The sequence below is a fragment of the Stegastes partitus genome, unplaced genomic scaffold (assembly GCF_000690725.1).
Source record: "Stegastes partitus isolate 25-593 unplaced genomic scaffold, Stegastes_partitus-1.0.2 Scaffold387, whole genome shotgun sequence".
Lineage (NCBI taxonomy): Eukaryota > Metazoa > Chordata > Actinopteri > Pomacentridae > Stegastes > Stegastes partitus.
Genome location: NW_007578118.1, coordinates 478,262 through 492,973, shown reverse-complemented (window position 1 = coordinate 492,973; position 14,712 = coordinate 478,262). Strand labels below are relative to the sequence as shown.

At 41.5% G+C, this 14,712-nt stretch overlaps 1 protein-coding gene across 1 annotated transcript in view; it reads right to left on the bottom strand.

Moving 5' to 3' along the window:
- The window catches only part of LOC103359666 (F-box only protein 11-like), an 11,666-nt gene extending 2,413 nt beyond the window's left edge, over nucleotides 1-9,253 (bottom strand). Inside the window, exons 1-17 of the mRNA XM_008285129.1 lie at nucleotides 8,947-9,253; nucleotides 7,569-7,732; nucleotides 7,266-7,347; nucleotides 6,904-7,048; nucleotides 6,666-6,795; nucleotides 5,198-5,281; nucleotides 4,908-5,040; nucleotides 4,642-4,748; nucleotides 3,725-3,836; nucleotides 2,470-2,576; nucleotides 2,239-2,376; nucleotides 1,932-2,149; nucleotides 1,658-1,838; nucleotides 1,396-1,518; nucleotides 356-441; nucleotides 185-261; nucleotides 3-100 (exon numbers count right to left, since the gene is read on the bottom strand). Coding sequence (XP_008283351.1) covers nucleotides 3-100; nucleotides 185-261; nucleotides 356-441; nucleotides 1,396-1,518; nucleotides 1,658-1,838; nucleotides 1,932-2,149; nucleotides 2,239-2,376; nucleotides 2,470-2,576; nucleotides 3,725-3,836; nucleotides 4,642-4,748; nucleotides 4,908-5,040; nucleotides 5,198-5,281; nucleotides 6,666-6,795; nucleotides 6,904-7,048; nucleotides 7,266-7,347; nucleotides 7,569-7,732; nucleotides 8,947-9,034 — 2,073 coding nt within the window. The 5' untranslated portion in view covers nucleotides 9,035-9,253. The remainder of the gene's footprint in view (nucleotides 1-2; nucleotides 101-184; nucleotides 262-355; nucleotides 442-1,395; nucleotides 1,519-1,657; nucleotides 1,839-1,931; nucleotides 2,150-2,238; nucleotides 2,377-2,469; nucleotides 2,577-3,724; nucleotides 3,837-4,641; nucleotides 4,749-4,907; nucleotides 5,041-5,197; nucleotides 5,282-6,665; nucleotides 6,796-6,903; nucleotides 7,049-7,265; nucleotides 7,348-7,568; nucleotides 7,733-8,946) is intronic.
- Nucleotides 9,254-14,712: the final 5,459 nt, after the last annotated feature.

Genomic DNA, 14,712 nt, shown 5'->3' with positions numbered 1-14,712 from the left:
TGGATCTTGTTTCTTCTCAGTGTGGGGTTGCTATCTGTCTTGATCCACACCCCGGCCATGGCGTTGTCAAAGATCTCATTGTCCTCGATGAAGCCCAGACCTGTTAGATTTAAACAGCAAGATTAGAACAGAAGTAATTCCACATTATATAACAGACTTAACAGCGCGGCAGCGTAAACCACACCTGAGTTGTACACTAGAATCCCTCCGTTTTGGCCTCCCCATATCTTGTTGCGCCGGATTTTTGGGTTGCTTCCCGTCCTGTCAAGATTCATCAGCAATCGTCAGAAAATGTCTAAAAAAAGAAAACTGCAAAAATCAGTAACACGTCAAAGCCTTGAGAGATAATCGTTACCTTATTTGTACGCCAGAGTACATGTGATTGTAGATGTCATTGTCTTCCAACACACCGTGCCCGTTGTCATAGAAATAAACGCCAACCTGACAAAAAGAACACAACAAAATAATAAATAAATCGGACATATATATATATACATAAGGACAATGAAATTTTGTCAGATAAAAACGCACCATGAGTAAGTTGTAAATATATAGATTCAATTTAGAAAAAGGAAACACAACAGACTAGTGGAGACCTGAAGTTCGGGACTGTTTCTGATTCTTGGAATATTCAAATATATATTCCCTGGAGCTATTTGGGAAAAGGTGAATCACAATATTTACTATCTGCATAACTGGAGCAACTGAAGCACTAACCATAACCACATCTAGTCGCTCTGTTGTCAAGAGTAATCAGATTACCAGAATACTCCTGCTCATGTAGAAACCCTTAAAACAAATACTCAATTGAGTAACTTGTCCCTCTAAATGTTAATCATTTCCAGGCAAACTGAGCAATTTGATGGTTTTACTCCCTCCTGTGTGCTGCGATTACCCGTTTTATATCAGGATACCCTGAATATTCTTCTTTTTTTTTGACATAATTAAGACATCTTAAAATGTCACTGTGGATTCTGAACCATAAATGATCAGGAAATACTGAAACTACGGCTTTCCTATTAACTTATACAAAAAAATTAATACAAGTTTATAAAGTGTCATCTCAACTACAACTATGATATTTACCAAAACAGGAGTTTACAGCTCAAAGGATGGTTTTGTAGAAATAGATTAAACACAGTTTTTAATGGAGAATCTTCATACAACTAGGTGTAATCTGTGTCAGGGCAAGTCACACTGAAACTGAAAGGTTCAAGATTTTTCTTGTTTGTTTTAGGTTCTGACACACCCATATCATTACAGGAAAGCTGAGCTTAAAAAAACCCCAAAAAAACACCTGAAACCCAGGACATTTTCTCAGTTAACAACCTATCTGAGGGACTTAATCGGATCATTTCAGGCCTTATACGTGTTTTAGACGGTGTCTTTTTGTACCTGTTTGCCACTGTGGATGCGGTTCTTGCGGAGGACGGGAGTGCTGCCTGTGGTCACCCAGACTCCAGCCAGTGTGTTGCTGTAAACCTCGTTCTCCTCAATCACTCCCTGACCTTTCTCATGCTGAAACACAGAGGAGGACCAGCTGTCACAAAGCCTTTATTAAAAACTGAAAGATTATCACTTGCTGGAAGAGGGTTACATTCAAGGCAATATCAAATAGCCAACAGATGTTTCATATTTGCATGCGGACTGCACTTACCACGTAGATGCCCCCATGCTGGCCATCGTGGATCTTGTTGTGCCGTACAATGGGGCAGCTGTTGGTTCGGATCTGGATTCCCGCCAAAGCGTTACCATAGATGTCGTTACTCTCTATCAAACCCCGACCGTCTCCAAATATGTACACCCCTCCTTGGTTACCGTTGAATATAGCGTTTCCCCTGCATTTAAAGACAAAAACAAAGTCAAGAGTCTTGGAAAAAAATACATCTTTAGACCACAAATGCTTCCAACTGTGACGTCTGTGTTCTTACCGTATCGTCGGGTCGCTGTTGGACGTGATCCACACACCAGCAAAGTTATTGGCATAGATTTTGTTCTCTATAAACTGGCCCCGCCCCTTCTCGTGGACGTAGATGCCTCCCGTCTGGCCGTGGTGGATCTCACAGCGCACCACAGTGGGGTTGGCGTACGCCTTCACCTCAAAGCCCGCTATGCGATTTCTATGGATATTACAGTTTTCGAAGTAACCCTGGAACACAGAAAGAGCAGATAAATTAAGCTTCTCTGTGATGTTTCTTCCAGTCAAATGTGAGACACGACATAGTTGGCAGTATTTACCATGCCGTGATCGAAAGTGAACACTCCGACGTCCCGTCCGTGGTGGATGTGGTTGCGTCTGATGATGGGGTTGCCGTGGTTTTTCACCCAAATTCCCGCTAGCGCATTGTTGCTGATTTCGTTGTCTTCGTAAATGCCCTGAAACGAACAAACAAAACGTAGGTGTGAGAAGCAAAGTTGGTGGAAATGTGTTTATGGCAAATAGGTAAGTGTTATTATTTTCCTTCTTACCTGCGCGTGGTCTGTAATGTACAGTCCTACGTTCTCACAGTCGCTGATGTTGCAGTGCTTGATGGTTGGACAGGCTCCCTGTCCACTCACGCACACAGCTGAACCAACTACACACAAAGGAAAACACAATTCACACAACAGTAGGGCTGCAAGTAATGATCGCTTGCATTATCGACTCACAAATGGCGATCAATCCCCCCCAAAAAACAGGGTTTTAAGAAGACAAGTGAGCAAATCCTTACATTAGCAGATGCTGAAATCTACAAGTTTGTCACTTTTATTGAGACTATAATAGCCGTCATAAATCGGCACCACTTACATGCCCAACATAATGCATGTACACACACTTTGTCCTGCAGTGTATCAGACACATGGATCAAGACACGCTTAACACTATCAGAACTGAAGCAGCCAAACAGTAATTTAGCACTAATTTAAATGCACCTTATTTAATGTATAGCATGCACTGAGCAGTCTGAAAACTTGCACTGCAGAGCAACACATACATAAGAAGACAAAAAAAAAACAAACAGAAATACTGCTGGCGTATCAGTATTTGCAAAACGGATGGTGGCTGCACTGCTGCACTCCAACACTACACTTATTAACAAATACATCAAAGGTCAATCTGGAAAGATGTGGTTCCACCGACTATAAATCACTCCCAAGACGTACGATTTATCGATCCTGTGAGTGTGATATGACATTTCATGGTACATGCTTTTAATACAACTACAAATGTAACTAGGTCACATGACCCAGACTGCGAGAAACTAAGCATCAATACACGAGGAGAATTACACCGTGCAAATTATTGGCATTGCTTTCTCCAGATTTCCCACCGCTGCAATCCAACAACCCACTTTTTTTTTTTTCCTCCATCAGTGCAAACAATGGGATTAACACGAACTGTCACAATAAAAGCAACTGCCAAAAAAATGTACTATTCCAGAGTTCTTTAGCTTTCAGACCAAGATCCAAATGACAAATTTAGTCTCTCGCCCCAGGACACAGCGACTGTTTAGTATTATATAAAAATTAGGGACACCATGTGCTTCTAAAATCGACACAAAACCACGAAGCACCACACAGTGTCACAGAAAACAACACAAGACCCTTGCAGCACATCCTATTTTTGTGAAACTGATATTTCATGTGCCAGCGAGGTACCGGCTCAGCCGTATTTACTCAGGCCGTACAGGTACAGGTGTTCATCCCATCGCCGTATCTCAAGAGGTCAGTGTGCGCGACGCACCTGTGCACGTGGACCGGATGATGCAGTGGTCGATGTTAGGGCTGCAGTTGACTGTGATCTCCAGACAGTGGTGGGCGTTATGGTGCTGTGCTGACTTATCATCAGGATTAAACTGAGGAGAGAAGAGCAGCAGAAGTCAGACAGGGGCCACGATTACTGACAACACATCAAGCTTCCGTCCACCCACCACGTCCACAAAGGACCCTTCCTACTGGAAGCATTAAGCCACTAATACCTCAGTCTTATAACAGGACGCAATCAGGAAATAGTAATATGTCACACACCAAGACAAAGTAATCAATGTGGTATCATATAAAGCACGAGCCGAATGAAATCCAAAATATCTTTACATTTGTCAGAAAAAAAAGGCACCAGACTTTCTCAAAATAAGTTGAGACTAAAAATGTGCTACAGCGGATTGAACCCTCAATACAAAACAACAGCTTTGCTCTTTTGGGCTGAAAAAAAAAAGGTAACCTTTCCTGCATCAGTCAAACACAATCTTGCATTTAGAGCAATTGTATTAAAAGGTGTGACTAAACTAGTTTATTACACATCCATGCGTCTCCTGCCCCCACAGATCATATCCCAGCTTAGGTTCTACAAACAGCTGATCAAGAAAAATAAAAATTCTTCACCACAAAGAAATCATGACAAAAAAAAAAAAGAACAGCTTTGAGTCCATGTCAGCCCACAGTCTTTTAAAAGTTCAACACAGCAAAGAATCTTATAGTTTGGCCTTTTCCAATCCAAAAAAACGCAAGGGAGGGTTTTCCTAGATGACTCCACCGTTAGAGTTTGCTATCTGGAGTCCATAAGCATGTTTACAAGACCCATGGCTCATTTGTGATTCTTGCTTACGTACACGTTCTCTTCAAGCCACACAGAAAAGCAGTAAAAGCAAGGTGTATTATTACCTTGATGGTCATGTACCCCACATACGCATCCTCTGAGCCCTCCATGAAGACAAACGTTGAGTCTCTAGTATTCTCTATCACCACCTTGTCTGCTACTTTACCAGGGGCTGACGAGAAAGCAGAAAACGCTCATTAACACCCATGTATGTGTGGAACGTAAACACAGCTGCGTGTGAAATCCCCTTTTCGAGAGAAATATTGATCGCATGCGGCACAGGCATCAAAGTAATGTCTTAAGTACCTTTCAGTGAAGGAAACCTGCTTACCTGCACCAATCATGGTGATGGGGGACTCTATATAAATCCACTCATCTGTATAGATGCCAGAGTGAACGAAGATGAGGCCATCAAAGTGGGCCTCTTGTACTCCGCCTAGCGCATCCTCAATGGTGTCATAATACTGCAGGAGGAAGGCACCAACAGTTTCAGGCAGAATACACACATGCTTACAACTCATCAGAAGGCAGTTTGGAAACACAATGAGGTGTTTAAATTAGCTATGCAATGCTAAAATTAAAAAAAAAAGATTTTTCATCAGCTGCAAGGTTTTAACTTACCAGCATATTCTCTCTGCCTTTGTATCTCCCAGGGTTACTGTAGAAATGCTCAGCAAAGCCCGGTTTTACATGCGCACCTTTGTACTGCAACACAGGAAAAAACCAAGGTCAGTAGATGTTGTTGTTCATGTACATAGTCCTTAAACAACACGGGAATCTAAATACCTTTTTCAAAGCAGAAGAAAAAAAAACACTTAATTCTATAATACAATTTTTGCAAATGTAAAGGAAGGTTTTTGAAAAGAAAACAACAGTTAGCTATCCAGTGAAGTGCCATAAGATGTGAAACAGTCAATGCACATCAGTGGTTCCTGGCTTCTTTTTGTTTTTTTTTGGCTTGTGATCCTTTAAAACAAAGCAATACCTACTTATGACTGCTCTTCACCCACTGCATATGTCCACTGGTTGTGAACAGGGTGTGCATTTCCGGCATGTGTTAGGATTAGAAGCAGAGGTACAGTTTTCCCATGATTCATTAACAATAGGTCTGACAAACTAACCATACTTTTGGGTATCAGACATGCCTTGTTTCTGGTTCCCGCTTGATAACCATCTTGCGATGCATCTGATTTATGTGACAACCCCAGGCAACCCACAAAGCAACCACAACACAACAACAACACATGCAGCATATGTACCAAATTTAACAACGATTATAGAGGGACTTGCAATAGATCCAACCGCAAGACACTGCATTCTCAAATGTCTTGACATCCCAATTACAAGGAGCTTATATCCAGGAGAAGGACGCAGGGGCTTAACTAATGACTACAATAACCAAACTACAATTTGCATGACTGAAATCACTGTTTCGTCTTCACTTTTACGTTTCCTAATGCGTTCTAATTAAAAAAGCAAACATCTTCTCCTCCCATTACGCGGAGTAGTTCCGACTTCACAACAACAAATTTAACTCGTGCAATTGTTGACACGGAGCAATATAGTGATCACATGACCACATTAAAATGATCTTTCTGTGGATGAACTGAAAGCGTTCACTGTGAGACTGGAATTCTGAGAAGCACTATATAGGAAGCCACAAAAGAAACAGAAGAAGGAATATTTTGTTATTGAAATGCTTTCAGCTGCTTCATCAAGCATATTTTTGCAAGTGCTTGTGCTAGTTATAGAGTCAAATGACAGCTATGCTTCCATTTATCCCTGTACAAACTGTGACATTTCAAAAAGAAATACACAGACAACATCTTTTTTTCCTAATGTGTTCAATTGGTGTGTGCAAAGCGTTTTAACTTAACAGTCTATTCCCATTGTTAAGACATTATTACCTTACTGACTGGCATGAATTTTATTGCAAAGCCATATGCCGCTTTCCAAAACTGTATTTTGTTTACTTTTAATATATAGTGAGAAGATAAAAGTAAAATAAAACAAATCAGGTCATTGCAAAGACATTGAAGTGCCTCAGAGAGCGAAAAGACAGCATCAGAAACCGTGTAGACCAACTTACCAGCTGCTGGAAGCTCTCCTTCCAGGGGTTTGGGTGTTCATGCTCCTCAGGACTGACTTGGTAGAACCTTCCTGGCTCTGGATGCATCATGGGACGTGTGTACTCAAACACCTCCATGTATAAGCGCTTCCTAGAATATTAAATGCCACACACAAAACAAATGTCATTTGTCTGCCTTTTAATGATAGTAATATGCAAAACAGAAACCGAGCAGTTCCAGCTCTTCGGCAGCACTGACCATAGAATGGGATCATTCGCTAGCTGGCTGAATCTTTTGCAAACACAAGCTGCTTGACAAAGGTCTTGTTCCAGTAAGTACGAGAAAATCTTCAAAACAACCTCATCTGGAAGCTTCTGCTGCAGATATTGCTCTGCTGGGGCTGCTAAAAATATACAAATAGACACACAGACACACACACATATACACAATGTAAGTTTAGGGAAAATCTTTTTACTTCAAGCACATTAAACTATGGAGTCATGCTATTTAATGGATTGCATAAGAACACAATTTACCAGCAGACACAGGAAAATCAATAAGAGCTCAAGTAAAAAAAATTAAACACTCTCCTTGCCCAGCTGCAGAGATTTAACACACACCTGGCAGGTCGTGGCTCTTACCGGACACTCGTGCCCGCTTGGCTCGATGGCCAAAGGCCTCTGTTGATGAAGTGGAAGCTCCCTGTGAATGAGAGCAAGCAGGACATAAACTTCATGCCAAGTTCCAAGCATTAACTAATCAACTGGGAAATGTACTGCTCTGTCACAAAATCATTGTTCCTTTGGAGGAGGACACTACCAATCAGCGATTCTCTGTCATTCGCACAATCTCCAGTCTATAGACATGCACACTGCAGTGAAATACACACACACAAAAATTATACACAGGCGCTTCAGTCTAACCTCCATTGGGCCCTTGCTGGGGCAGGCAGAGGCGGTGGCAGAGGCAGCGGCGGTTCTCTTGGGAAGCAGGGTCTTGCGTCGAAGCTGGTAGGGACTGTTCTGAGCACCTGGACCGGACTCCTCAATAGCCATTTCTGCTGCGGCTGCTGCAGGAGCCTCCTCATCTAGACAGAAAAGCGAAAAAAAGATTTGCTATGCATACATCACTTTCTATAGAGGCACTTCAGTGAAGGAAGCTGCAGAATAGAGCGGGGTCATGCTATAGAAATCACTGAGTGTATTTCTGAGAAGCTCAATCATCTCTCTTTTGCTCATTTAAACACCTAAAGTGTCTCTGGGTATTGCAGCAAACATTCAAACCACTGACACTCTCCTCATCATTAGTGACACAATGGTGTACATTTAGCTCGCGTTCTGTATGCCAACTGCGCAGGCTAACAGACTGGGTGATACTTGGTAAGGCAGACAAAGGTTAGTGATTGATAATGGCAGATGCACCCCCTGCAGCCACATCACCAGTCTTACATGTTTAGTTATTCCCGGCAGATATCAGTCAGTGTGCATTTGTCTCTCGGCTTCTGTATGAGCAGAATCACACTCATCTCCTACGGTGCTGTCAAATCAAGGGCCGCAGATGAAGTCGTTCAGACGTGCAGCTAATGGCTAAAAACTGAACTGCGTAGCTGGCAAATCCGCGGTGTAAACAAATCAAGCCACGGCTAGCAGGCAGCGAGAATAAGGAAGGGGATGGTGGCTCAATCTGCGGGCTGCGTTAGCTCCAAACTACAGCCAGTGGCACACAAAATGGACTCGGTGAATTCATCCAAATCACACCGTATCATCTATCACAGCTGATCTGTGTGGCCTCTTGAAGCTGGGGCAGCTAGCTAGCATTGCCCCCAATTCGCTGCTAATGTTTTTGTTAACGTTACACCCCAAAAATGGCAGTCCAAAGACACCGCAGATTTACACCCTCTGAAACGGTAGTGACAGCTGGGAATGCAGCGGCCGAGCAGACACCAAGATTGTGGTTAGAGCGTGTGAAGTCGATCTCTTTACCTCCAGCTGAGGTTACCTGAATATGAGCTATTAATGTTGACCGTGTAGCTACATACGCATTACGTTAAGCGAAGACAACCCCCAACCTCCACCTATCCTGGTAAGCTAGCTAGCGGTGTTAGCTAGCCCCAATCACTCAAGCCAAACAAAGCGCGGCCTGGCCTGAGCTACGGAGCAAGAAGCCTCGGTTTTTCCTGCTGAACTCGCCGCCTGTAGGAATGCCGAACGGGCCAGTAGCACAAAACGAGGGTTACGTAAAGACTGTAAGCGCATGACACGGCTTCGTGCGAAACCACGAGCCGACCGTGGCCTAGCTTACCTCTGTCCCCGTTGTTCCGTTCGGGCTGCACCGGGCGCGGCCTCGACACTCGCCTGGGTCTCCTGTTGGTGGCTCTGACGGAGTTCATCTGGGGAGTTGGTTGTTGAAAAATAGACTGCTATCCTCGACCGCCCGCTGCTAAATTTAGCCCTCAGCCCGAACTGCCACCCGGACAGCCTTTTTCCCAGATACACCCGAACAATTGCGACGAAATACCCGCTGGTATTTGGGGTGTAATCGCGTTTTTTCTCCGTGGTGTCACAGCTCCCCCCGTTTCTCCGCTCGTTGCCAGCTCCGTCTCAGTCTGTAGCAGGAGGAGCCATTAACCCACACGGGAAACAATCGCGAGAAAAAAAGAACAGAATGTCCGTTCGGCCAATCAGACGCGGCGTCTCATAAGCTCGTCCCGCAGCGGCCAATCAGAGGCGTCGTATCAAACGACTTGACAAACCTTTCTGTTGGGGTTCGGAATCGGTCAAGCGGCGATTTAGAGCATCTTTGGATTTAATCAATGTATGGACGCACCGAGGGGCTCTATTACAGTCATATAATATACTGTTTGGACCCCCAGTTCCCACTGCTGCAAGAGCATATATGGGTGAGAGCTACGGCTGCATGTGAGTGCAACGTGTGACTGAGTGACACACTGACTAGGACCAGGTTTTAATGTAAACCAGGCACACAAAACTGAAGCTCACTGATACTGAATGAACAGAAAAAACAACAAGTATTAATCCTGAATTTGTGCAGTAATTTTCCTGCCTCTTCAGGTGCTGACACTTTGCAAAGATATGGATGCAAGGGAGAGATGCCCCTGTTTATTTGGAGGTTTTGATCTTATATTAGAATTATTTCCAAATGGAAGCAGATTTTTAAAGTGGGAACACATGCATTATGATCTGGACAGACACAATTATTGAATGCATTGAAAAAAGTTTGTTTTTTTTCAGCTTTTTGAATTATTTAGATTTTTGTGCACAAGCAATATGCAAATATGACTTATTTGTTTATACTTGCTTGTCAACAATAGCAATTCATTTATAGATTCTAACTAAAAATGCATAATTACTCCAGTTATTGTTGCATCATTGTACTGTTTGCATTCATTTACCTTTAGAGTTTGAGACTCAAATGTTAGATTTTGTGTTGACAGAAAAAGCTACCAATCCTGAATTTGTGTAAAAATCTTTTTACCTGTTCGTGCACCGATATTTTATAAATATATAAGTGCAGTGCAAACCTTATCTTATTATATAAGGTTATATATTATTACTACATATTATTATTGCATATTACATGAATGGAAAGTGGATTTTAAAGTAGGAATACAGGCACTATAATATGGCTAGGTAAGATTAGTAAATTAGATAACAAAAAGTACATTTTTAAGCTTTTTAGAGGGTAATTATACATGTCTAGTAACCACACAATAAGCCAGCAGATTGTTCGGATTAGGGCCTAGCCAATATCCAAGTTTAATTTATCTGTTTATATTTGCATGATAAATTTGACATTGATTCTAATTAAAAACAGAAAATGATTGAAGTAATGTTCTTCACTGTTTACATTCATTTAACCTCACATGAATTCAAGCTGACCACAGCCTTTATTCTGAGTAGAGAACCAAATAATCTTTTTTTTTGTACACTTTCAGTGAGTGTTTGAGTCTCAAGTCTAGATTTTGGGTGAAATTTAAAAAAGCAACTAATTCTGAATTCGTGTAATGATTTTCCTGCCTGTCCATGGGCTGGTAGTTTGTGTCGATATGGATGCAGTGGAAAGATGTGCTGGTTTAAACGGAAATTGTGGTTTTTAAATCTTACTTAAAATTAGAATTAGTTCTAAAGGAAAACAGAAATCTTAAGTAGGAACACATGCATTGCTATCTTTATATTTGAAATTAGTAAATTAGATTGCAAAAATAAATTTTAAGCTTTTTTGAAGTTACTTGTGCATGTCTATGTGAAAACTCTATTTGAAAGCTTAAATAAACAAGGTAAGTCAACAGGATGACTAATTAGCAAAGGTATTTTTGGGGCTTCACTGCATAATCAATATCCAAATTTAACTTATCTGTTTATAATTTCCCCTTAAAACTCTATAATTTAATCAATTGATTCCCTATAAAAGTACACATTTATTCCAGTCACTGTTCTGCACTATTTGTGTCACTTTCATGTCATATGAATTTAAGCTGACGACAGCCTTCTCTCTGAGTGAAGGATCAAATAACAGTGTTTTTTTTGCACATTTTCACAAACAGCATGTGAGTGTTTGTGTGTCATACTATAGATTTTAGGTGGAATGCCACTTTAATAAACACTGTTGCTCAATTAGTATTTTTTTTATGCAAAAGGACCACCAGAGGGTATCGTTTAGCTGCAAACGATTAGGCTGTGATCTGAAAGTACTTAGAGATGCAGCATTATGCTCAGGCTGCTCTGTTACTCTTTTATTTTTTGCAAGGTTTTATCTTTTTTGTTCTGTCTTGAAAGGAAACAGGATGTCTTTTAGTATTTTAACACTCAAAAACAACAGTCAATATCTAGTGCATATGTATTTGAGGACTATTGCAATATGGATGTTTTTTGCTTTAGAAATAGCAACATATAACGTGAATAAAATATATATTATTTGCAGGGGATAGTTGCTTGTCCGAGGAACAGTGCAGTGCTCCGTTTGCAGGCATTGATGTATTAATGTAACCTTGTATGCAGCTAATCTGTGTTAAACCTTATTTATAATGGGCATATTAGAGTTTTAAATAGTTTTTATGAAGACATTTTAGCAAAGAGAAGACAGAAATGAATACATTTAATTCAACATTCAGCCTCTACTTGCCTTTATGTGTGTTTTTGCATCCAAAATCATTTCACCTCACAGTTGTCTGTCGTGAAAGTGTACTCTGCTGTCACATTAAATTGCTGGTTAGCAAATGTATAACAACAATAGAAGTTAGTGACTGTTGCTGACAGCTAAATAGACCATAACACAGCACGGATTTCTCTAAATCCAGCATCACTAGCGCCGCCTGGTGGTTAAAGTGCACAAATGCGCTCACACGTTCAACGTTGGCATGTAGGAGGCAGTGTATCCATATCAATGAGACGGGCTCAGATTCCCTCGTGCAGCTGCAGCCTTGAAACTCGGCGATGCTGCTGAGTGTGTGTGCGCCTTATCTAGCTGCCATATCCACCCTCCTGTAATAAGCAGAAAGAGCAGCTGTGCAGTCTCTCCTCCCACACCCACCCCCCCCCCCCCCCCCCCTTGGGCACAGAGCAGAGGTTAGTGGGGGTCACTTTGTCCTTGAGAGCTTTGGATGCTCTGAAGGACGGCGTCGCCAGATAAAGACAGCTCAAGTATTGTGCATGTGTGTGTGTGTGTGTGTGTGAGTTTTACCTTTTGTCACATCTCACATACACTCATTCACCGTACAAAACCAAGCAGAGAGGACATAACAAGCAGCTTCATGACATGATGTGAAAAAAAAGAGATATATTTTGTACAGATATAAAAAGTCACACTTTATAGCATTTTCATTTCCAAACATAAACATAATTACATTTCAAAGATAATTACAGGTTTTACATTCAAAATACAGAGACGCTGAAGTGATGGAGGGGATTTGGAGGTCTGGAAAGCTACAGCAGACTGAGTGTATGAGGAGATTATTAATCAGCGGGTCCCTGCGGTGTTCTTCTTAATGAATATCATTCAATCACAACATTGAATGTTGAGCGAATGTTGATTTCGTGACGCGCATATGCTGATATCCCAAGCGTCGAACCTTTGTTAAACTGTTTCAAAGTGCTTTAGTTGGTTTCATTATCTTGGGACACCAGATGGATGGTGTTTGTTACATAAGGCGGCGGATGAAGTCATCAGTTTACTACTTCTTCTGCTCTCTCTGCTTTTACTTCTAAATTGTTATGTCGCTGTGAACCTCACCCATCTGGTATTCCAATCAAGCTAAAACAAACACGGGGGTATGTAGGGCAGCTATTTGACCTAGATTTGGTTAAACTATCTGCAGTTGTTCTTGTATGTTTTCTTGGATTGCCACAGTGTGTACAGCAGAGCGTACCCAAAAGGTCAACAAGGTTTAACAAGGACGCTGGTGGTGGGAGGTCAAACATTCACAGTGTTGCAGACAAATGTGGCAGCTACATGTTGTAATGTCTGTATAAAAGAGATAGCAGTATGTGGGGATGTTTCTATTCTTTTGAGTCAATAATCGGGCCTCAAGAGCCAGAAGTTGAATTCACCCCTCAATTATTGCTTTTCAACATTGAGTTATGCTCAATTTAATTTGGCTTATTTTGACAAAAGAAAGAGTCTCTCACGTCAAAGTTTCTACACAGTGATGCCAGTTTAAAAATATAAAAATGTAAAATAAGTGACTGCAAAAGCGTTCACCTCTTTAAAGTGACTCCTCTAATTCAACACGGGTGCAGCCGCATGGTGCTAAAAGTCGTACAGTTAGAGGAATGAGAACAGTCTGAATGTGTCTCAAGCGATGGTAGACACTTGTATCTGGTCACTGGTGAATCGGTACTGCTGGCTGTAGCTACACCATGAAGACAAAAGAACACTCCAAGCAGCTCTGTGAAAAGGTTATTAAAAAAGCATAAGCCAGGGGATGGATACGAGAACATTCCCAACTCACTGAATATCCCTTGGAGTTAAATTCATCATTAGGAAACGGAAGGCACGAGTAGGAAATAGACTAGTGAGGGAGGCCACCAAGACACCAATGACTCCCTCAAAACTGTTGAAAAGCTTAAGCAGCTGAGATGTGACAGACTATGCATACAACTGTTGCCCAGTCTTCACCAGTCAAAGCTTTATGGGAGAGTGGCAAAGAGAAAAAAAGCTCTTATTTAGATTTGAAGCCCTTGGAAGGCTTGTAAAGGTAGAGGGTAAAAAGAACGCAGAAAAATACAGAGAAATCCTGGAGGTCAACCTGATGCGACATGAGAGATTTGTTTTCCAGGACGACAATGGCCTGAAGCACACAGCCAGAGCTACAGAGAAATGGTTTAAAGACAACAAGGTGAATGCTGTGGAGTGGCCGAATCAGAGCTCAATCCAACTGACAATTTGTGGCTGAACTTGAAAAAAGCTGTTCACTCATGATTGCTGTGCAGCCTGACAGAACTTGGGCAGTTTTGCCAAGATAAATGGGATAAAACTGCAGATGTGCAAAGCTTACAAAGTCCGATCCACTAAATACTGACACGAAAGAGGTGAACACTTATGCAACACCTATTAGATGTTTTTAAATAGTTGACTTTAGTTTGTAGAAATCTGGTTTCACTCTGATATAAAAGAGTCTTTTTTTTGTCAAAATAGAAAAATTGTCTATTGACCATGATTCAATATTGAAAAGCAATATAAAAGGGAAAACTCGCGAGACAGAAAATGTTTTCCATAGGCACCATATACGTGCCAAAGACTTGGCAACATGAAGCAGATGTGTGAAAACCAGCAACGTCATCCAAACCATGAAAAGTTGGAGCATCATTTTGGATTGAGCAGCCTCTTTGTACATGACTACAATATGCAACCGTGACATTAAGCGCACCTCCCAAACACTGTTTAAAGGCTTTTCTAACTTTGAGGTGTTCATGCATTACAAATTACCGTATGTCCTTCATCCCCAAAAAGACTTTACTTCTGTCGCCTGAGGGAAGCAGAACTTCTGTGGGAGGAAAACTAGGATCCTCCTGTCGACAAACTCTGTACCTGTGAATATTTGGATGACAG